This window comes from Lissotriton helveticus, chromosome 2_1 (assembly GCF_964261635.1).
Source record: "Lissotriton helveticus chromosome 2_1, aLisHel1.1, whole genome shotgun sequence".
Lineage (NCBI taxonomy): Eukaryota > Metazoa > Chordata > Amphibia > Caudata > Salamandridae > Lissotriton > Lissotriton helveticus.
In genome coordinates, this window is record NC_136059.1 from 736,963,902 (window position 1) to 736,989,134 (window position 25,233).

Below are 25,233 nucleotides of genomic sequence, written 5' to 3' on the forward strand. Positions count from 1 at the left end.
TACTCGTCTGTGTGAGTAATATTTTGTTCTGATGGATACATGTAACCGCAAGTAACTCATCTTTTGAATACCCCAGGCAGGTGGATCTGGAGATTTTCCTCAACATTGCTTCAACAAACCAGCATGTGGCTTTGTTTGGTTCTGAGGCAGCTTTGTAGCGCCCCAGAAGTGAATCTGGGGCCATATATATATGGCCACCCCTGTGTGCTGACTTCAGTTGCTTTCTTTTTATGACTTCAGGCATGGATCCGTAGCACGCTCCTTTACTTTTTCTTATTCTTTTGATTATTTTTTTCCTCAAAATGTCCTGAAATGTGCAAGGGGTTCTGCCCCCTCCGAAGACTACAGGGTTTTAACATTGTAGGAACTGTCACAAGCAGATCTTTGTATGTCTCTGGTATCTCTGGTCTTCGCACAATTCCAAGTCTTGCAGGCACTGCACCCGGATGAATCCCCAGGTGATCCAGGAGCGCAAAGCTCAACATCACTAAACACCATCGGAAGATTGTAGGGTCCAGTTCTGATTGAAGATGTGGACTCAGACTCATTCCTGTTCTTGAGACCGTTCCCTTAAAAGGTCTTCCTCACCCCTCAAGTTGTCAGGTAAGTCAAATAAGAAATGAAAGAAGTCAATGCGTGACTCTTCCTCAGCTCGCCACTCTCGCCCAGAGAAGTTGTGTGAATATCAAGGTGCCTCCAGATCTCAATCTCCTACTGAGGATTTGACTCAAGAGTTCAAACTGATGCAACCTGAAAGTCCTAGTCCAACTGCAGTGCCACAAGTAAAGGCTTATCTAGAAACCATGTTCTGCATCTTTGGCACCGTTCCAGCTCCCTCTATCACCACTTTGTGCCCCAAGGATTAGAAGAAGCCTTCAGTAGGGCTACCATCGGTGGATCCACCCTAGACACCAGCTCTGCCTCTTGGTGCCTCTGCTTGGGTCTTCCTGGTCTACGGGACGCATGTCCAACCCAACTTTGAATCTGCTGCCATGATCCTCGCCAGTCCCTGTTATTTCAACGCTGGCTCTGATGCTCCCAGTGAAAGAACCCATCTTCTTATCGGACTCTAAAATGAACCCAACACGGCCTTTGCGCCAGCCAATCCAGCCTCATTCTTACTTGGACAGAATGGTGCCACTGCTTATGATGCTCCACACTCCTTCGCTTCAGGCTAGGAACACAGTCGGCACCGTGATAATGGAGATGGAAGGTATGATGCATCCCATTATTATGATGAGGACAATCTTTTCATTAACCTACTGGACTGTTCACATTCTCAGACACCAGATGAAATTCTCCCTCTGGCCCCCTCAAAGAGTAATCAGCTTATTTTGCTGCAGTGGTGATCAGGCATGCTGAATAAGTTTTAGGAGTAAAGATGTTAGGAAGTCCAGGCACCGTCGGACCTCCTAACATCTTTAGGGTTGCAGATTAACATGCTAAAGTCACATCTGAGTCCTTTGCAGAGAGTCAATTTCATCTTGTCCATTCTTAATATGGTGCACTTTCGGGACTTCCCTTTAGAACAAGGTCAGGAAATTTGGGGTTTGAATCCTGATGTTTCTACCTCGATACTGGGTCTTGGTGACAGATCCTCTGAGACTTCTTAGCCTCTTGGCTTCCTGCATCCTGCTTGCCGTCTACACTAGATGGCACATGTGTGCTCTACAATGGGATCTTGAGTCTCAGTGGCACCAAGGAAACCTGTTAGATTCCATCCAAGTTTCGGAGAAGAGGCTACAAAACATCTGGAGTGGTGGTTACTGGACTGCTGTTGGGTCAGTGGCAGACCCATCTCACAACCCCATACATAGCTCATGTTAGTGACACTGTTGGGTTAAGGAGGACATCTGAGTGGTGGGGATTAGAGGACTACAGTCTCCGGCAGAGAACTCCCCTCCACATCCCCCTGTTGGAGTTGTAGGCAATTTGTTTGGCTTTGATGGCTTTACTACTGTCCATCAAAGGGAGACTGGTCCAAATTTCCATATACAACATCACTGCCATGTGGTACTGCAACAAACAAGGCAGAGTTCGATACTGGTTCCTGTTCTAGGAGGCGCTGTGCTTCTGGAAGTGGCTGAGTCGACAGGGCATCGCATCTCTCTTGGTGTGAACCATGAGAACTTTGAATGCCATGGTGGACTAACTCAGCCAGTGACGCCTAGCACACCGTGCATGGCAGTTACACCTGTAGGTGGTACAGGGTGTCTTCCCTCAATTGGAAGAACCTTAGTTTGATCTATAAACTAGTACCGAAAACGTGCAGTATGAGCTCTTCTGTATGCTGGAATTCCCAAGAAGGCTCTCTTTTTGAGATGTATTCTGCCTGGAGTGGCGCACAGGACTTGTATCCCTTCCTGCCACTACTTCTCCTGCCCCGAGTTCTGAAGAATATCAGAAATGGCTGGACCCAAGCCTTCCTAGCCGCTCTGGATTGGACCAGGAGAGTGTGGTACTTCAAACTTCTGACCATAAGCATCTGCCCTCCGGCTGTCACTTTGGGACAGTCTTCTATGATAGTACCACAGCCAAGTTCTGTATCCAGGCCTGCACACTCTACATCTCCATGCATGGGGTTAAGAGCTCCTGATCTCCTTCATTTAGTAGAAGGCATTTTGTCAGCCAGGTGTCTAGCTGTAGAAAAACATCTGTGCTGGACGCCAAGGAAAAGTTAGGCACTTAGTGTACTTCTCAGATCACCCAACCTTTACAAGCCCAGCTATATGATGTGCTGTTTGTACTTTTTGTAGCAGAGCAAGAAATTGCTGTGATGACTGTTAAAGGATGTGTCATCCCTCTTGGCCTTTGTGCGGTTACCTGATTAATCTCTGTTATTCAAATCACCTATTGTGATGAGCTTTTTGAAGCAACTAATCCACTTGTTTGCAATCAAACACTGTGTGATTCTTCCGATAATTTAGCCCTAACATTTTTTATATGCTTCCCATTTGAGCCAATGCATACCTGCTTTCTGCGTCTTTCTTCCCTTTAAAATGTTTCCTTCATAGTATTTACACCAGCTTTCTGGATGAGTGAGTTGCAAGCCTTGTCTCTCCAGCAACCAGATACCACCATCTTCCCAGAAAAACTGGTGATTAGGACTAGGGCAGGATTTCTGCTAAAGGTTGTGACCCTGTTTCAAGTTGGACAGTTTATCACCCTTCCATCGTTCTTTGCTTAGGTGGATAATCCTCTGCATAAAGATGTGCTATGCATTAGCTAAGAAGGAGCTTCCAGCATGCTTTGGGGCTCATTCTACCACGACCAAGGGTGTCACAACTGCATTGGTTCATGGAGCACCTGTCATGGATATCTGTCAGGCTGCTACATAGGCGTCGGTGTTCACATTCATGGAGTACTACTGACTGGATTAACAGATCCGGTGGGAAGGGTACTTTTCTCATTCAGTCCTGCTGGACATTTTGGTCTAAGCCATTCCATTGCACTTGGGAAGGTACTGCATTGGTATCTATTCACAAGGTATGAAATCTTAAATGTATCTATCAGAAGTTCGTTATTGCTCTTTTTAGTGGATCCTGTAGCCACAGATCACTCACTGATCTACTGCCGCCTTATTTGGTGAAATGCGCTCTTTTTTCCACCTTAAAAGATTCCACATTGGAGATCTGCACACTGTTAACTCTGATCAGTATTGGTTCTGCGTCGGAAGAAACTGACATCAGCATGCAGGTGTCGCAGCTATATGTTGCTCTGGCGTCTTTTCCGGTGTGAGACAAATGTGACGCAGAGCCGCATGATGCTACCTCCGAGTGTGCCAAATAATTACTGAGAAAAAACTCTAGATCCAGTCTGGCGCCTGAAGGAATACACAAGGTGAGGAAGCTGTATTTCCATAGAGTATCCACCAGAAAAAACGTAACTAAAGGTATGCAACTTGTTCATTTGTGTGCTATTAGTTTACAAATGTAGTGATAGAAAAACCAGATGTTGACAGGTAATCTTGATTTCATGGATATTTTCATGGTTCTCTTTGAAATACAGGATTCATAATCATAATGCCAGTTCTCTTGCCACTCTGAAGAGTTTTGCCATTCTCAGGGCCACTAGGATAAAGCAGCAAAAATGTTTGAATTATGCAGCACTTTCTCTGTCAGTATTATTTTTATCCTTTTGAGCAAGAGATATTTTTTTGTGGCCTATGCAAAGTGTGTGTGATTTGAGCGATCCTCAGTCGGAGAGGGATGGTGGTCAAAAAGCCAGGTCTTCAGTTGCTTCCTGAACTCCATCAGAGATTGAGACTTGCGCATGTGAATATCTCATTGAAAACATTAACGTTCTTAACTCAAAAAACACACAAATTCACCATAACTTGTGCCCTCGCCATGCACTGCTTATGATCTCACATATTACATCACTCATGACATAATTTATGATTTCACTGTCAACATCTCAAATTACATCATTGATGACATCATTCAATGAGTGTGTTAGTTTGTTTTATAGTTAACATAGTGGTAGGTAACTACTATATTATTTTTCCACCTAAATTTGTACAGCCCGTGTCCAGCTAATGGGCGTGTTTACAAAATAAATGTACTCCTAATAGGTGTTTAGAGGTATTGAACACCTTATAAATCTTTCAATTGAAGAGTAACTCTGTGTGCAGGGGACCATTGACGACTTGTGTTCAGTATGTTCCACACAAGTTTTTTGGTACTGCAGAAAAAGTTGTTTCCAACAGTGTAAATATTCTGCATACTAGATACAAAATATTGTAAGCAGTGTTGAGTTATCAAACAGAATTGTTTCAGCATGACAATTTCTACGTAACATAGAAGACTGCAGTAGGTACTAACTTATGTACATGTACTTGTTTTGCTTCAAAAGATGGGCTAACTGTAGAGTTTACATCACAATATGAAGGCTGCAGGTAGTACAATCTTTAGCACCCTCATAACTTAGTTATTTTAAGTGAACAATCTCTCTTTGGACAAGTTTTGTATTGAGAATAGATTGTTCTTAGTAGATAATTACACAGAAGTGTATTTCTCATGAGAGTTTCACTGTCTGGAAACGGTGTGGTACAGAGTAAACTGTTCCATAGCATAAACACTATTTACAGTACCCACTTTTCTACTGATATTCACTTCATTTCTCACTGTAGGTTTGGTGACTGAGGGGTTTGGTACACGTAAAGACTGTATGTAGTAGAGCATTAGTTATGTAACAGGGCTTGAGAATCTGGTGCAACTTTTTCTCTAAATAATTGTGTAAAGATTGAACACAATGTGCTGTAGAGGTTGCCCTTTTATCTGTGGTTGTTAGTCAATATGAAATCGGCTGCCCATGAAGTGTATGGTATTGGGTCAATGTTGCACATAACGGAAGCTTGCTTCTCCTTTAGGAATTTAATGTATGATTGCATTTATGATATTATATATTATTCGGAGAAAGTTTGCACTTATTTTTGTAGTTCTAATGCCATGACTGGGGGTGAGATTTTGATTTGTTCAAACACTCCGTCCATCATCCCCTTTTGTATACCGGTTTATAGAGCAGTGTGTACAAAAGAAGCGTGGATGTTGTAATTCGAGATGTCATCAAGGATGTCATAAATGATGTCATAGAACATGTCATGAGTGACAGTAATATGTGAGGTTACAAGCAGTGTATGGATGGATGCTTGGTATAGTTAGCTCTGCTAACTATAGCTGGTGAATTTCTGAGTTTATTTTTTTTTGTTTATTTTGTTCAGAACGTTAATGTTGTAACGGACATATTCACCAAACTATAACGTCACTTTAACGTTTGATTTTTTTCCAGTGAATTTTTATGGATTTAAAAAAAAACAAAAATGTATCTTTTTATAACACCTAAATATAACTTTACTTTAACATTTGTTTTTTCAGCTAATTCCCAGGGCTTTTTTTAACATAAAGTATTTTCCTATTACCATACATGAAGCCAGCACCCCGTCCCGCACATCCTTCGGACTTGTGCAGCTAGGCCCTGCAGCCAAACCTCCCCATACAGCCAACCACCACCGCTGCACACGGCCTTTGTCCGTCCACATTTGGGGGCTGGCCACAGTCCTTGGCCTTCTGCCAAACTCCTAGCAGGCATCCAGCCGCATGCTGCGGAAAGCCTTTGTCTATGCGCAGCGGGGTTGGCCAGGTTGCAGCAAGCCCTCAGAGATCAGGCGACGTAGTCTTGCCTACCTCAACGACTGGCTGCTGAAGGCGGCTCACCTCAGACAGTTGTCACCTACCTTCAGTCTACGGCGGAACTCCTTCATTTACTGGGGTTCACTATCAACACGCCAAAGATACACCTGACTTGTTCTCAGATGCTTTCTATCATTGGAACCATTCTGGTCACGGTGCTCTTCTGCTTCTACCCTGTAAAGCGCTCTCAGAACATTCAGGCTATGATCCACATGTTTAACCTCATTCCTGGATTTTGGTGAGACTGACTCTGAGACTGCTGGGTCTGATGACCTTATTTATCTTGCTGGTGAAGTACACTCAGTGGCACATGCGGGCTCAGCAGTAGGATCTTATGTCCTAGTAGGTGCGGCATCAGAGGAATCTCTCAGACCTGGTCCAGATTTCGAGGGAGACTGTAAAAGAAATGCGGTGGGGATTACAGACCACGTTTAGTTAAATGTCAGACCCATCTCCCTTCCTTACCAAGTGCTGACAGCGGTGACTAATGTATCACTTTTGGGCTAGGAAGGCCATCTAGAGATCAGAGAAATCTGGGCTCTGGTGGAGACTTTGCTCCAAGTCAGTCTTCTGGAGATGACGTTGACGTTGAAAGCTTTCCTGCTGTCCAAAAAAGGAAAGCTGGTCCTGGTGTTCTACAACAACACTCAAGCCATGTGGTAATATAACAAACAGGGCAGAGTGGGGTCATGAACCCTGTGCCAGGAGGCTCAGTGCAGCTGGACTGGAAGGGAACGTCAGCCGATTTTCCTGATTGTACAGCACCTGGTGGGATCTCTGAACGCCAGGCCGGACAAAGTAAGCTGTTGATGTCTCATGTACCACAAAAGGCGTCAGCATCTGGAGGTGGCTTAAAGTCTCTCTTAAGACCGGGGAGAATCTTTGCTAGATCTATCTGCCACCATCGAAAATGCATAATGTCAGCACTTCTTTGGGCCGGAGTTTCCAAAGCGGTATTCACCCTGAGACGCTTTATGGCTAGACTTTAATATAAGACTCCTATTCTCCTTTCTGTCGATACTGCGCCTCCCCCAAGTTCTCAAGAAGATCAGAGTTAACCGGGCCCTAGTCATCCTGGTGGATGCAGATTGGGCAAGGAGAGTATGGTATCCAGAGTTCTGTGCTTATACTTCTGTCTTCCGATCATGCTGCACTTTCGAGAGGAACTCTTACCGCATCAATAAGACAGGATACTGCACTCAAGCCTGTGCACACTCCTCCTTCATGCATGGATTTTAAGCGTGGCTTTAGAGCGTCTTCCACCTTCCTCCCGAGGTCTTTGACCTCATCTTAGCAGCAAGACATCCATCAACAAAAACTTCATATGCCTGTTGTTGAATCAAGTCTGTGGCATGGCTCTCTGAGAAACAAATTGACCCACTTTCTCACCCCTTTACAAAGTGGTGGTGTTTGTTTTTCCTTACCTGGCAAGGCGTTGCTCTGGGCACAGTTAAGAGGTATCTTTCAGCCATATTGGCTAATATGTGGTACCCGGGTGGATCCTCCCTGTTTAAGTCACCCTTTGTGACATGTTTTCTGAAAGTTCCTTAATTTGGTTCTGACATTTTCAATGTCTTCTCCATTTGAACCCATGCCTACTTTTCCTCTCAGACTTTTGACAGTAAAAAAAGCTTCCTGTTGACCAACACATTGATCAGCAGAGTCAGCACTCTCTTTCTGTCCGACCTCCATATAATAAGCCTTTTGCCAGACAAACTAGTTCTCCAAACCTGTGCTTCCTCTCTGCCAAAGGCTGTGACACCCTTTCACGTCGGCCAAACCATCATGCTGCCATCTTCCTTTGCATCACCTCATCCCGCCATGTAGAAAGAATGACTCCACAGCCTGGAACCTAAGAGGGCAGTATCCTGCTATACAGACCATACTAAAGAACATTGGGTGGACGATCAACTGTGTAGAGTTTACTGGATTGAAAAAGGAAGAAATAGTACAGAAATGAACCATCTACAGATGGATAGTACCCCGTATTATGATCTGCTGTGCACTGGCCAGAAATCGACCATGGGAGAGTTTGTGTGCTCATTCAACCCTATCGAAGGCTGCATCTATTGCATTATCTAACAGAGTTCCTGCCCTTACCTATCAGGCTGCTACATAGTCATCTTTGTACACACTTACAAAACACTACTGCTTCAATAGTCAGGTCTTCCGTGGCGGACATTTGGCCTGTTTGTTTTTCCAGAACTTTTTGGTCTGATACAATTCGCACACCTTCATCCAGAGGTAGTGCTTTGGTATCTATTGTGAGGTAAGGAATCAGCAGCTAGAAGTCTCTATCGGATGAACGACTTACTTACTGTCCGTAACACCTTATCTGATAGAGACTCTCTCTAGCTGCAGATTCCATACCGACACTCCAACTATCCCCATTCTGCGACCTGGCCTTTTCCACCTAAAGGTCATTGTGAGTCCTTAGAATCTGCACACTGGTCATTGAGCTTCTGCACAGCTTCCATGCTTCTAGCACAGAAACAGTCACAAACGGAAATAAGTGCCCTGGGCCGGTGCCTATATAGGCGTCACAGCAAGGCCAACGCAGAACCATCCAAAGCCACCTATCGGTGCATAGCCTACTGCTCAAGATTTTCCAGATCCAGACTTAGTATACCTTACCATAGAAGATTCTGTTGAATATTCTACGGTAATGTAAGAAATCTGTGGCTAGATAGTCTCTATCAGATAAGGCGTTATGGATGGTAAGTAACTTGTTCATTACTATCAAACTTCAACCCCAGATTTCTTGCAACAGTAGTAGTCTTAGGAGGAATATGTAATTTGATGGCCCACCAGTTGTGCGACCAATCTTCTTGAGCAGGCCCAAAGAGCAGAAATAAATGGGTGGGTGGGTGGGTGGGTGGGTGGGTGTGTGGGGGTGTGTGTGTGTGTGTGTGTGTGTGTGTGTCTGTCTGTCTGTCTGTCTGTCTGTCTGTCTGTCTGTCTGTCTGTCTGTCTGTCTGTCTGTCTGTCTGTCTGTCTGTCTGTCTGTAAGGAATTGTGGTTGCCTAATGGATTAAGGACTCCATGGCACTCAGGACCAAGTAAAGAAAGTTTATTTTGCCTGCTCTACAGCAAAGGCAGTCACGTCAACGCATTTCGGTGCACACACGCACCTTAGTCACGATGCTTATCTCATATCCCATCATTCCTTTTAACAAAAACATACATTGACATAGTGGAAGGACAAAAGATTTAAAGATGTTGGTTTTGGTCACCATTTTGAAGTGGCTCAGAGTGCATTAGAGAGTTAAACAATTGTTTCAATAGGGCATTTAGAAAGATATATGTCAATTCATGGAAAAATACATTTATCTAAAAATATATTGTACTATAACTTAATGTTTCAGTCATAGATGTTCCGTTCATTCTCTAAATGCATGGGAGCCACATGTTAGCATGTTTATTCTATCATTTTGAGTTTCGCCCAGGTGGGCTTCAATTATCTTTCTAAGATATTTATTCTATAGTTTTATTACGCCCCTACTTGCAATTAATCCATCACATAGACATTAATATACTTTTTCTTTCTTTATCATTAATTTTTATTCATAGGATTTAACTGTACAAATTAACATATATTTACAAAAATTCTTCAAACCAGCACTGTTGTTGCGACTCTCCGGTAGCAGTAGTCTTTATATATGGCCACTACATGGTTTCTCATGCTGCTTCACATAGCAACTTGTCCTCCTGTAAACGCATACTTTGTTAAAAACCTTTTGGTTTAAAAAAAACTGTTAATTCAGATCTAAGAACTATCAGCTTCACTTTATCGACAGCTCAAAATTATAGGTGAACAAACAGCTCTTCATCAATATTCAATACCAACTGTTCCTTACAATGCATTTCTAGGAAATAACAGGATTCCAGTCTTCTCAACACTCTCTCTCTCTCTCTCTGTCCCCCTCTCTTGCTTTCACAAGCACACTATCTGTTACACTCTATTGAAGTACCTTGTGGGGCCCTGTATGTGTTTTTTTAAACTGTTGTGCCACTGGATAAGCCCTGTTATTGTTTTTTAGTGCTTTACGATGCTGCAGTATACGCTTGTGTACTGGTAAAATGGTATTACCACCAGTAGAGTTCCCCACCATGGGAAGCGTCCCCTTATTGCACTGCTTCTCAATTCCAAACTGGGGGGTTCAATCCAATAATAAATTGCTCTTGATTCAAGTCTTCACTTATCAATTGTTGAATTTATTAGTTTAACCAATCATAATATTGGGTAGTCTTCATTCCTCCCAACTTGGTGTAGAATCCCAAATAAAAAATGAAGCTCATTATTCGATTCACATATGACAGCTATCCTATCACAGTGTGTTTCGGACTAGTGTTGCCCTTCGTCAGGGGATAAAGAATCTGCGAAAGAAATGTATTGTAGGTCAAAACGAATACCATCCAAACAAACCACACTAAAGCATGTCCATAACATGTCCAGAATATTTTTGCCAAGTCTAAGACCTGGGGTAAAGAAAATAAATAAAATCAGGATCAACCGATGGAATCATAAGTGGAGCACCACATGCAAAAAAATAGAAACGGTCACGTCCATGCTCCATGAATAATGCTGCTGTTGCAATAAAGACAATGAGTGGTAGTGCAAATCATGCTAGTCACGTAACTTGAAAGGTGAACCCGGGTGGGAGTGACTTAACAAAACAGTCAGAATGAAAGACTTCAAGCTGATGAATTAGTACTACTAAAAAAATAAAGAGTAAAACTGTAGAGTTCCGAAAGTGCCATTACCGTCCAGTGCAACGCGTAGTAACAAAACTTTATTAGCCAGTGATGTCGACGGTCGACCACGCCACCTTGATCGACCGTGTCGAAGCCATAGGAATCACAGGCAAAGCAAAAAACCTCCTGGCCTCATTCCTGTCAAACCGTCCACAAACTGTGAAACTGGGAAATTTCACATCCCAGACCTTCTCCTTGCCATGTGGAGTACCACAGGGATCCTCGCTAAGTCCGACACTGTTTAATATCTACGTGTCGGACCTGGCGAGGGTCATAAAATCCTGCGGAATCTCCCTCACTACCTACGCGGACGACACCCAATTGGTGCTGTCGATCTACAATGACGGAATCTCAGTAGCAGCCAATTTCCAAAGGGGAATGAAGGCAATAAGCTCCTGGATGTCATCCAACTGTCTTAAACTCAACTCGGATAAGACAGAAGTGATGACATTCGGGAGGCTACAACCCACCTGGTCCCCTCAATGGTGGCCTCACCAAATGGGACAACCACCAGAACCGGTGACGAAGGTACGCAACTTGGGCGTTATCTTTGATAACAAATTGACATTCCAACAACATGTCAATGCTGTGGTTTCCTCTTCTTTCCACGTACTAAAAAAGATAAAAAAACTAATCCCATACCTTCCGTCACATGCAGGTAAAACCTTGGTCAGTACATTAGTATTCTCTAAAACTGATTACTGTAATGCACTGCTACTTAACACTCAACAAAAGGTACTTAATAAACTGCAAACTGTCCAGAACGCTGCCGCCAGAACACTTCTATCCATCCCTAGATTTGCATCGGTCTCCCCCTACATTCGACAATTGCATTGGTTACCGGTAAGGAGCCGCATCAAGTTTAAGGCTTTATGCATTGCATATAAGGCCATTCACGGCCTAGGACCCCTATTCTTAAGAAGAGCCTTCCGTCCGCTGGAGCATACCAGAACTCTGCGGTCATCCTCAGCGCACCTACTCATGGTCCCCCGGACAAGAAGGGCCAACTGGGGTGACAAACGCTTTGCTGTGGCCACGGCCATACTGTGGAATGCACTTCCCCTAAACATCAAGTGCGCTCCGACCCTTCTGAACTTTAGAAAACAACTAAAGACATGGTTGTTCCCTGCTTAATTCCACCCCCCTTCTGGAGAGTTCTGCAACTATAGCGCCGAGACACCCCAGGGTATTTGCGCGCTCTAAAAATCGCCAGAAATAAATAAAATAAATAAATGTCTAGCTAAGCTCTACGCTAAAACGCCATACGGAGGGCAACACTTATTAATCTATAGAACACCCATATTATACAACTGAGATCTTTGCTAAAACACCATGTGAAAGCCAGTGGAATCCGGGAAAGAGAATGACAACGGTTAAAGCTGCAGACCTGAAAAATCAAGTAACTGCATGTGGTGTAAGGCGGAGCCATAGAATGGATGCCGTGTGCAGTCAAACAGGTTCCCATAAAACATTAAAGACTGCCACATGCAGACGGTTCGTATTACGTGCGAGCGGTACCCTAAGTGATCTTTAACATAGACATGTAGTTTAGAGATCCTATTACTCATAGTTTCTGTCTGCGTCTTTCTTATAAAACACCAGTTAGTGACAGGTGTGGCTGATTGTTACAGGCGTGTTTAAATGGAAAAACTTTGTCAGCCATAGAGATAGGACTGCAATGTACCTCGAGTATGGGCCATATTGGAAAAAACTGCCTAATACAGAGATACTAGAGTATAAGGGCCATAGTGGAAAAACAGCCTAATACAAAAACATGAAAGAAAAGACTTCAGGCGGGGGTCATCGTAAGAGTGTCAAACGCAACCGAAGTACATGTAAAAGGTGCACAGCAATCAATATTCATACGAAACTCGGTGTGTAATGTATCGCTGTGTGAAAACTCTGGTTGACCGTAAGAAACAAAAATACGATAACCAGTAAAGTCACTATGAACCCCAGTTCAATCAAAGATAACTGAATTCCATCCTGTCGTTCAGTCCAAAAGGTATAAGTGTATCAAGTCTTTTGATCCAATAATTTTCTGTCTGAAGGAGGTGTTTACGATTGTCCCTCCCTTCCATTGTGTTGACTGTTTTTAAAATCATAAATTTCAACTGGCAGATGTTGTGGCCAAAATCCCCAAAATTAGCTGCAATGACAGGTTTCTGTTTCTTGGTCCTTATACTGCTTTTGTGTTCATTAAATCTTGTTTTCATTTTTCTTTCTGTTTTACCCACATGGACACTTGAGAAGGTATACAACATTCAAAGAGTCGCAGTTAGCATTAACTTTCAACGGAATCTTTTTACCTTTGATGATACTGTTGCAATTGTTACAGTTCCTTTGTTTGTAGATTTGGTGGTTTGCAGAAGTTTCCGTGTCAAAAAATCTTTGACCTTTTTACTTCCTTCATATGCAAACAAGGGCAGTTCCCCAAATATTCCTTTAAAATCAGGTTCAGTTTGTAGCATAAGCCAATGTTTTTTTAATTACTTTTTTAAATTGGGTACTCAATGTAGAATGTTTGGTAATTAGAACCTGCCTTTTGGTTTGCTCTTTTTTGTGTGTTGGAGACAACAAATCTTGTTGAGTTATTTTTGAACAACGTTCGTTAGCTTCATCCAAAATTTTCTTCAGGTACCCGCTGTTCTTGAACTTTTCCATCATACCTTTAGTTCAATCCAATGTATTGGAGTTGGAAACAATTATTTTAACCCTGAGTAATTGTCAATGTGGCAAATCATTTTTTAAGGAATTCTAATGGAAACTGTTATAATGCAATGGTACAACCCACATACCATGTAGGGCAGGACATGATAGGGCTTACACTGCATATTCTGTTTTACAAGTCGAATTTTCTTTATTCTAATCGATTTTCAAAATGAGTTTTCAACTTGACCAGGTTCTTACCATTCTCACATGCTTTGCACTTGGTGCATCTTCTGAAACCTGGCTTGGGTTGGAACCAAGTACGTATGGTTGAGGCTACCTCGCTTTTAACTAGTAGATCTCTAATAGATCTTGCTTTCCTGTATGGTATCTGCGGTTTATTTGACATATTGTTTCCTATATTAGGATCTTTCTTGATTATATCCAATGTTTAGCCAAAGCTTTTCTAAGCATTATATGTTTGTCATTGTATGTAGTAATGAATCTTACACTTTTAAGATCACTTCTCTTCCTTTTGTTTGTTTTCTCTGAGAACAGTATGTCCTCCCTTTTTTAACTTCAAGGCTTTTCTCTGTGCCTCTCTTAGTGTTGGTTCTGTTTACCCTCTTTGTTTCAATCTTTGTTTCAATCTTGCTAACATGCTTGATTGTGTTTTTTCAAAATGTTCCTTACTACTGCAGTTGCATCAATCCTTAAGTATCCCCAGAGGGGAAACTGTTCTTAAATGTATATGGGTTAAAACTCTTGGCATGCAGGATGCTGTTCCCTGCTGTGGGCTTCCTAAACATTGTAGTAGTTAGTTTTGATTCTTTTACTGTGATCTGTACATCCAAACAATTAATTGTCGTATTGCTCAATTCACAGGTAAAGCTAAGGTTTAGTAAGTTCTGATAGATTTTTTCTTGAAATGCCCTGGCTCTTTTTTCATCTCCTTTCCAAAAAGTGCAAAAGCATCATCTATGTAGCGTACCCGTAGAATTATTAAAAAACGTTGCGACTCAAACACCATTACATTATTCGTAAGATCATTTCATTGTGTTTGTAAAATGTCATGGCCCTAGCTCTTAGGAGGTGTTGTGTTGCTTTGAGACCATCTGTGTCTTATACTCGCATAGAGTGATGTCGCATCTAAAGAGATTTATTTATTTATTTTCACAAATTTTAGCCGCACACAGCAGTCCTTCTATTTTCAAAGATTTTATTTTCTGTCAACCGACGCGTTTCGGCCTGGCGGCCTTTGTCACGGTAGGGAGACAATACTATTATCATCAATTTTAAAGCATGAGATTAATTTTTCGTATATAAATATAAATAATCACATGTGTATAATTAATAATTTTTATCCTTATACGTCAGTCCTCACTTCCCTATTTACATAAGAAAAATGCTTAAAAATGCCAAATATATAAGCTTCATCTTGTAATCAAACAACTGAGCAGAATGCAAGATAATAATCTAAAGAATTGCAATATGTCAGAACCAAATCTTTTACTAATGTCAATAACATATGTCCATTAGGAGATTAATGTACTAAACAATTAATCACATGCCTTGAAATATACAATGCAATGCCATATCACTGTTGTAATCATAACACAATGAGTTTGCTGTCATTTTCGGAAATGATGTTGAAAATCACTACAACTCCCATAATGCAATGGGGTTGTTTTTAACAGGAAATGCTTTAAAATGGATGATGATAGTAGTGTCTCCCTACCGTGACAAAGTCCGCCAGGCCGAAACTCGTCGGTTGACAGACTGGCTCTGTTTTGAAAATAAGATCTTTGACAATAGGAGGACTGCTGTGTGCGGCTAAAATTTGTAAAAATAATTGACTTTTGCCCTTGGGTCCGGTCCGTAGTCTGCACCCGCTGTTGAGCGCTCTGGCTTTTGACTACATTGTTCTTGTTTTTGTGTATTTTTGAGATAAGGTATAACACTGGTATCTTTGGTTCTGTTTTATTAAAAAAAATGTCCACTCATCCCAATTAAGCAGTTCTGCATTCCTCTGCCACCAGAGAAGGTTCTCTCCACAATAGTAGTACACGCCTTGGGCTGTTAGTAGGATACAGTGAGCCGATTGCAGGACCCTTAGTGGGTTTTGTCTTGAGGGTGATCCCTGTGCCATCACTACTATAACAGTGGCACCTATTCACGCTTTCATCAAGCCGCAAACTCACACAAAGCTTATCTTATGACCAAATCAACTTTGTTTTTTCTCTGGAGCCTGTCTACTACAATAGACTCGGAGCAAAACTTAAAGTAAACGGTGACCACCCAGATTGCACTGCTTCCTGGCGGATATTCGTGCAATTGTATGTCCAGAATAGGGGGTATGATTCTCTTCCTTCAAAAAAGGGATTCATGGGAAGAGAGGGAATAAAACATCCCTTTATGGTTTCTCTCCAATGATAAGCAAGCAGGTGATGTCGTAAGAAAGTTACATCTGGAAGATGGAGCAGTGGACTTGTTGAAGTTGTCCTCATCCTCACACTATGGCCAATGAATCATCCTATGACAGAAATGGGCTGCTTTCTTGTGTCCCTTGACTTTAGGATTTCCTGCTCCTCTGTTTCCTGACATGATGTTGATACTCTCGGACTTTCCATACTTGTTATTTACCTTACTCTGGGCTGCCTGCGTATTGCTCCTGCTCCCTGTTATCCTGTAGCCTGCTCCGTGCTGCCTGTAGGACTATTGTGGAGTTGGATTCTTTGCGTTTGGGATCATATTAAAGCAGTCACTTTTTCCATTTTCTAAAAGTTGTTAATTTAACATGTGAGACCAGATGGAGCAATTCTGTGCTGTGTATAGATATATGCATGGGATCAAGGGTGCATCTATCAAGGGAAAAAGCTATGTTTAAATTGCTTTCATAAGATGAAGGTGGTTGGCAGTGCTTATATAATGAGTGTCAGTGACCGTAGCTCTGCTGAGAAACCGCAGTAGGCAGTATTAAATGTAGGTGTGCCAAATTACATGGTTGGGTAGTCTTCAATTTACCTCCAACCTCTTTAATCCACAACCAGACAGTCCCTGCACTTTTATCACACTATGATAGGTCTCTGCTTTCTTCCTATGTCACAGATTTTTCATCTTTTTTTTCCTCCTCCTTTCCACTTCATGCGTTTTCCCTCTCTTACTCTCAGTGAACGGCTTAAGAAAAAAAATATGAGTGCCAGTCCCCAAAAATGAGTGCTGGTGGATGCCACTGGCTCAAATTAAGCACTGGTGGTTAGGCTCTTTACAGCAAAATGTCATGAGTGCTCTCCATAATCTGGAAACATAAACAGAGAAGGCTCGGCCACTAAGTCTTACTGTGTGGAATCGGACACCCTTCCCAGATTTTTTTTTGGGTGGAGTTTTATATTGCGCAAACTAGACCCGGAGGTATCAGAGCGCTTTTACGTTGCGCTACAGATGGACACGTTCTGTTTTTTGTTGAGTGATTTGCCCAGAATCACAGAATGTTGACCGTCCCTGCCGAGTCTCGAACCTGGTGCCATAGCTCCATGGTCGACCGCCCTAGCTGTTATGCCACATTCTCTCCCCAGTGTAAAGTTGGTTCTTGGTTTTGAGGAACGTGGGGCCGATTTCAGCAAAGGTTTGGTGAAGTAATGAAACTTCATTCAGTTGCCACCATCGGTCAATCTATGGTGCATCAACTCCAATGCTGGCATGGGAAATATTTTGAATACACTAATCGCATTATAAACATTTCGGAGAACGCATGATTAGGAACAATTTCCAAACTCCAGAACCTATGAAACAAGTGCTTATGAGCTGAACTGAAATCAGGAAATGTAACACCTGCCCACCCCAACCCCCCTCCTCTGTGTGAGCTAAAAAGCACAAGATGTAGCAATGCAGTTCCAGAGGAGGCTGGGGATGGAAAGGAATGCACAGGATTTTCACAGTCAGTGGGTTCAGGATAAGGTTTCACGAGGAAGGTCAGATTTGAGCAGCTGAGCAACCGCCAGTAAAAGGGATCTTGGTTTGGGTGCTATTAAGCTTCAGGGCGCTCAGTGACATCCAGGAAAGATCTCACTTTCTTGAGGGAGAACATTAGATTTTGTGCTTTTCCGATTCCATCTTCGTGATCCACTTGGGTGTGATTTACATAAATGAAAACATGGACATTACGAACATAAATAATATATTAAACCAAGAGAAAGTAGTTTATGTGAAAAGTGTTCTTCCTTTTTGTAGCACTCAAAACCTGGACGATCAAGCTAGTTAGGGTTGCCCATCTAATATAAGGAAGTGATAGCTTAAAAGCATCCCCTGCACCCATCACCTTTGGACTTAGTCCTGGACAAAGCATGCAGGTGAGAGCCCTACAAGACCTTCACACAGTTCAGGTATATAAATAATCAGTGTCCTCTGGCCGCTGCTGAATGAGGCGAATAGGATTATCTGGGACCCAGCCCAACTGGACTAATAAAAATACAGCTTTCCCAAAGACCAACAGCTGCCGTCATATTTTGTCAACTTAAGACACAAAAGAAGTCATAAGACATTTTATTTTCCCACCTTGTAGTTTGCCAACGGTTCACTAGAGAACGCGCGCTGCATTCGTTTTGGGAACCGGTTAGGCCACCGTAGGGCTATTTATACCTCACATCATCACAGAAATGAGTGTATAACAGAATCTCTGTTGGTCACAAATTAAGTCTTCTTTGTTTCGTGTTAAAAGAATTCAATTGAAAGCACATGAGACTTAGCCACATTCCTAATTTAGAAGAAGTAACTGAGCATAAACAATTCAAATGATGGAACATATAAGCAAACCAACCACTAGTTTCTATTCACTTATCTACATTTTACATCATATTGATTCTGGCTAAGAAGCAACAGCAACGTCATCAAACGGCGGTCATTTACATTTATTTACCAAACACCCTAAAATGTTTTCAGGGCAAATCATCTTTTTGTGTCTTCAATAGTAATGGCTATTTTCATTTAGCATTTGGTGCCACAGTCTTTGAGCTTCTTAGCACTCTAAAAGTAACAGCTGTGGCTATTCTTGATAGCATTGGACTCACTCATCGACCTAGAAGGGTGAAAGGCTAAGTTGGCCCTGTTAGGATCCGACTTTCTTGTTTTCGGGATGCGAATAGATTTCTGCAACAGGAGCTTTAACCAACTGAACTGTTCGAGAGGCATGTGGCGCTAAACCACACCAACAGAAAAGTGTAATATTGCTATGAAAATAAATTCTCACCCATACGGCAATCTCCTTAAAACACCAACAAATGGTGGCGTCAGCTCTGCTTTTCCACGGTGCTTATGTGAAGTCCTCCAAATGTAAAAATAATTTGAAACTTTCCGTTTTCACTGTAACATAGCGCTTAATATTTACTTCCTGTTCAATGCGAGCTGCTCCTACACGATAACTATAGCAGTGGGTGTCTCACTGCCGGTGTTAGACCATCCACAACAACAAACAAGCACAAGCGTGCGCGCCTCTCGCGGCAGCAGGGGGAGGAGAGAGAGAAGGGGGCCTGCGCAATTCCCTTGCGGGAGCGAGCCGCAAGGCGCGATAATTGCTAACATATGGTGCTGCTGCTCGCTCCCGCAAGGGAATCGCCAAACGTGCACGCGTTGCCTTTCAAAGCAATACAACGTGTGCACGTTTTTGCCCACAAAGCTGTTCCGATTACTAAAGGTCTTTTTTTCCTATGCTGCGTAGGCAAGACCTAAAAAGACATAGACCTTACCTATGATGGTAAATAACCAGTTGCATGCTTGGTATTCACATAGCACACAATAGCGTACGGTTCCAAAAGCACCATAAATTTGAAATTGGCTTATTTTAGGTTAAGTATTTAAAATCGAGGTTTGCCGTTTAGACACAGCCACTAGCGTTGTTCTTTAAGGGTTCGGGTGAAGGTTTCAGTGTCCTCTCTGTCCTAAAGGATAATTTCGATGACAGTGATCTTTTGAAAAAACATAACCAAAAGGTGACATCTATGCTTAGCTGAAAACTTTAAATGTTAAGTTTTATACTATGTAATCTGCAGATGTTTTTAATTTGCTAAATATTTTTTAAAAAGATATGATAGGGATTACAAACAACGAAAAGGTAAATGAACTTGAATGATTTAATAATTGGCTTTTCCTTAAAATAAATTACACATTTTTAGTCACTGTGTCTGACATAGGTAAATGCCATGTAATACAATCGCCTCATTCCTTAATGTTGTACTAAATTACCTTCTAAGGCAATGCAACTAGTCAAAGGGTGACAGGACTGGGGCTGGAGTAAAAGCTGTAAACTGCCTTCATATTGCTCACTCAGGGCCATGCATGGATCCGTGACTGTGTTGTGACATTGACGCTGTCAGTCTTTTCTGTCTTTACTTTTTCCCTTCTTCAAAAGCAGGTGCTGTATGGAAATGTGAATTTGGTCCAACGTCATCATCTGTGTCTTCATCCTTCCTCCTTATTTCTAATGCCTGCTTTGTTCATTTTGTTACAAGGTTTTCATCTGTGACATGGACACTCATCCAAATGGGAATTTGCATGTTTTATTTTATTTTGTTATAATTCGCGCCTTTCCACTAACATTTATCATGCAGCTAATTAACCATGTCTGTCTGGAAGAGGCCGCTGCTTCGCAAGCATTATTCTTCTCCTGAAATAATTGCCCTACCTTCCCTTATTTCTTCTGTTTTTAATGCGCAGGTCCTGTCAGAAAATAGTCATTTACGAACAACAAGGCACTTGGAACAGAAGCACAGTGGTCTAGGTAAGTAATGTTGCAGGACTGTAAACCTCAATACGCATGTTGGCTTGAAATCGCCACTTTTAAATTGTGATTATCCTAAAGACTGGCATGTCATTGTGCGTGTTTAATAATTAATTAATTAAAGTCAAATTGCTCAAATATTCCAGTGTGCTTAAGCATGTTTGCACGTGCATCTTTAAACCCACATGGCTAGCCATTAAATCTGGCATTGATGCATGAGAGCTGGGGCAAATGCGCAGTGAACTAGGATTTTTAGGTATGAACACATTTTATTTTGATTAGACTAAATAACCGGTGATTTCCTAACTTTAGTTTGCCATGCAATGCCTATAATACAAGTCTTAAAAAAACACATGCATCATGTTATGCTATTTCTAGCATCTTGGCCATCTGGATGTTTTGGGCCTCAGCCTGCACCTTTAAAACAAAAAAAGAAAGAAAACAACCCCTGCCCTAATTTCAGACAGATTTACTTCAATTATAAAAGCAATTTCTGACTGCAAATCATCCTGAAGTTTGTACTTCCCTTCACAGTGCATAATTTGAGCCGGTGGGTGCAGGTTTGACTTATTTTTCTTCATCATACTATGACCAAGAGTAAGAAACTCAGAAGAGGAGGAAAAAAGGGGAAGAAAGAAAAACGGGAAAACAGTGACAAAGGGGGGAAGCTAGGATGAAAAAGAACCTACAAGAGTGAGCTATTGAGGCATGGATGTGGATGAAAGAGGCATGAGGTAGAATCAACGCTAGATAGCCTTTGTATCCGGCAACCCAGACATTCAGCAGTGCAGGCATTGAGACTTCCAGCCACAGATTCTTGTCAGAACCAGATGTGACATGAATAACTGCAGTGAAACTGTTTTCTTTTCCACATTGGAAACTAGTTTTACATGCACTTTTGTTTTTGCAAATCTTTAGCATCCAGATGCATAGTTACTGCCGGCTTGCTCTGAGGCAAAAACTCTAAAACTCTTGCAAAGAACGTGCCCTTTAAATGCTGAAAGCTGTGTAAATATCCACGTCAAACACCCATTGACCCTCACTTGGTCTCTGTAACCTGCAATTTCTATCAGTAGGTGCACGTAAAAAGTATGAGGGAGAAGAAAATAAAAAAAATTGAATTTTCACTGGGTAGGTAATGGCTCCATGTTGTTTACCTGCCTCTCTCTAGCTGCAGATTCCTTACCTTAGATTTATCCCGAAACATGGGTTCTGATGGAAAATTTCTGGACCCAGTCTTATGCCTGGAGATAATACTAAGGTAAGGAATCCACGGCTAGTTAGAGTCTCTTCCAGATAAGGCGTTACTGAAGGTAAGTAACTTATTGGTCTGAGTACCACCTGGGGTTTTTCACCAAGAAGAAAAATAAACCTGAGCAATCAAAGGTCAAAATGTCCTCACCAAAGTGTATGTCTGGTTCTTGCTCCCAGGTAGGAACTTGCCACAAGAGTCGGCATTAACTTATTTTCTCATGAACCTGTACTAATCTTGGAGAAGTCTCAAAATAGCCTCTCCTCAACCTCCTATGTCTGCAGGTTCACACTGTGCTGCTGTTTTTGAATACTGCATTTTTGACCTGCTGCTTGCCACCGCTTCAGCATCCTATCTGGCTGTGACTCCCATCCTATTTGTGCCATGCCACACATTGTCGGCCTGTGTGTGAACTCCAGAACATGTGACACATCAGAAACGTGTGACGTTGGCTCCTCTCAAGTCTTGCCATTGTACATTGCACTCAACTAGTGGGCACCATCATCTCCCCTAAAAATATCTGTAGTTTTAAAAAAATTGATACTACGAAGAATCCCTGTTTTTCTCATAATAAACCTGGAGCTCCTTTGGCAAATGCGATTTTCCATAAGGCCTGCCTGGCACTGGAAAAGAGATGCCTTTTCTATTTTCGTCTGCTATGAGGGTTGTGATGTAGATATTGATTCAGATGACGACAACCTTCAGCTATCTTTTGCTGGGTTTTTTCTTAATACTTACTGCCTTTACCTGAACCTTTATAATGGGCCAAACACTACTCCCATTGTTACCTTCCCTTCAAAAAAGTTATCAGTCTTTGTCACTGGTTGGAAAGTCTACAGACACATTGGCTAATGAGACAGCAGTTTGGAATTCATTCTCAAAACAGATAAATGCTTTTTGTAGTGAAATGAATCTTTGATTGGAATTCTGTTACCCCGTAGCAGCAACCCAATTTCGCCCTAGCAATGAGCAGTCAGTGTTCTGGCAAACACCACCACCATGTACCTTATCAAAAAAAGAGGTGACATGGTGGTTCAGCCATCTTTGCAGAAAACAATGTAGTCCTTCTGAGCACCGGATTAGGAAACATTTCTATCAACCAAACATTGAGTTCAGCATTTTAATTCAATTATGTTATCACTCAAAAGGCTATGAATTAACTAAGGCAACATAATTCAGTCTTGATATATATATAGCTGGGGACTGGTTGTACAAGGCGGAAGGAAGGTAGTGATTTGCAGATCAGAGGTAGGCACTTTTTGATGCTATTACAGTGGAGGGAATATTCTTTAACATAACCTAACCTGTGTGTTTGTAAAGCCACGTTCACCCATAGGTATCTTGGCGCAGAATAACAGGTGTTTCTTGTTACCCAAATCAATGGTACTCATTTTATCGACCTCAGATGGATGAAAGGGTGAGTGGACCCGCCGGGATTTGAACCTGTGACCATGAGGTCGAACACAGGCCCCTGCAGTGGAGGCATTGCTCCACTGAGCCACCAGACCCGGAAAATCCACACATGACGGTTAAAATCTAACTGTTTAGGGTATCACTGGACTATATGCTATTTGGATTTAAATTGTTTACATTCAAAATATTAAAAACAAACGGGTTTCGCACAGACACCCCTATTGATGGTGAATTTGGATCATGGATACATTTTTGGATTTTTTTTATCATATTAATAAAAATTAGGGTTATTCACTAATTATTAGTCAGAATACATTTAATTACCTATACATTTTGGAATCAATTTACTCAATCAGTGCTGTGTATCTCTACTGTTACAAACCTCTTTGTCTGAGAAATACTCAATCAGTTATCATTCCGTTGAAATTATAAATCACTGTAGTGTAATATACAAGTAAATGTGTACCTCAATACTTCATATTAATTAACATTTTCATCTGGGTTGGTGGTCTATCAATAAAAACTATTTAAAAAAGTAAACTTATTCATAATTGTTAGTCAAAAGCATCAAGTCCATCAGTGCTAAGCCTAGTTTTGTAGTCACCCTTCATAAGGTATACTTTGATCGCTCACATTTGTGTCGCCATACTATTTTTGTGTAGCTCGCCACCACCTTGTATTGTGTCATAAGGTACATCTCTTTTGTGCGGTCTCATTAGTACTGAACTGGAAGTAGTTATTCTGTTCACCCTATTTTCAAATATAGTCACCAGGGGAGTATCTTCATATTTCTTAGTCCTGCCATCTTAAAATTTATATTTTCCATCTGTTTGTATTTAAGCAAGATTTAGAACAGTATTTTCCAACTAAGATTTGTTTTTTATATAACATATAATTATTTATATATTTGAAACTGTCTTGTCAAGTTACCATCCATACCGAAAGTGTGCTACTATTCTCTTTCAACATTCTATGTTTTTTTTTCCTTCCATGTTGTTAATAGCATGCCACATTACCTCTGCATTTAACCTCTTTCAGGCTAAAATCTTTAATTGGTTAACCAAGTATCCTTATCTTCTGTCCGAGAGAGCCTTTGTTTATTTCCTCCACTCACTAAAGGTCTCAATTCCTCTACAATTTTCAATGTAAATTGTAATGTACTGGGACCTTTGTCAATGAAGTATCTAGCATCGGACAATTGTCTATCAGGTCAGAGATGCTGTTGTTGTGTGGCCCACATGTTCTCTCATCTAATCTAAATAAGTAGCTTATATTATAAATCTCATTTTGACAATGCATGGAAAACAAAAAATATCGTACTTCATATTTGTTCCGAATATAATAGATTCTGTCCGCATCTAATAGAAACTTTTAGCTGCAGATTCCTTGCATTATAATATTCCCTATTCCCATAGGAGTTTTCAAGCAGTACTCCTATGCGCTGGTAGGTGGCGTCGTCCGGCTCCACATCGGCGCCTTCCATGCCAGAAGAGATGTGTGCTCTGTCTATATAGGCGCCACCCCGGCACAATGACGTCTGTTCTTTCCTACCCGCAGTCACTTTTTGGCAATTTTTTTCCCTCCAATTTTTCTTGAACTTTTTTGAGACGATTGTTGTCATCTCGTTCGAAGTCGTTGGGTAAGTCCTACCACAGGAAGAAGTCCAAGAAAGCAAAGAGGTCTTCTACTTCACCGCGCCCGTCTAAACCCTCAGACGAGACATGAGAACATTGGCACTCCAGTCCCAACGCTTTGAGGAAGCCTGGGACAGGGTCCGCTCCGCGCTGCCCTCACTTTTTTGAAGTCGGAGGGACAGCCACCCAACTGAAAAAATTCTATGAGGCCATTCACCTCATATTTTTGTGGCCCAACCCCTCCTGCGTACTGTCGAGCCCCATAGGTTCGGGAGGCGCCTCCACTGGATCACCGCCAGCGGGGTTTTCCCCTGGAGCCATTCGTGTCCCTTGGTTCCGGTGTGGGATCCGGAGCGGTACTTTCTGCAAGATTGCGACCATCCTCAGCTTCTGATGCCCCCCACAGCAATCCCATCCCCATCATCATTCCTGTCTCCGATATGAAGCTGGATTGCCGTCATCAGACACCGGTTCCAGCACTGACCGGGACCATGCTCCCTGGATTGAGCCAGTGCCTTTTACATTCAACAGGCATGGAGAGGGAGATGAATGGGAGGGGTCTGAGGA

At 41.9% G+C, this 25,233-nt stretch overlaps 1 protein-coding gene across 5 annotated transcripts in view; it reads left to right on the forward strand.

The window, feature by feature from the left end:
* The window catches only part of PPIP5K2 (diphosphoinositol pentakisphosphate kinase 2), a 1,596,028-nt gene that overhangs the window by 1,087,741 nt on the left and 483,054 nt on the right, over positions 1-25,233 (forward strand). For 4 of the 5 annotated variants that reach the window (XM_078675453.1, XM_078675448.1, XM_078675449.1 and 1 more), the window contains one exon: positions 20,304-20,367. In XM_078675453.1, coding sequence (XP_078531579.1) covers positions 20,304-20,367 — 64 coding nt within the window. Of the gene's footprint in view, positions 1-20,303; positions 20,810-25,233 lie in introns of those variants that run through there. The other variant, XM_078675452.1, reaches the window with a different exon arrangement.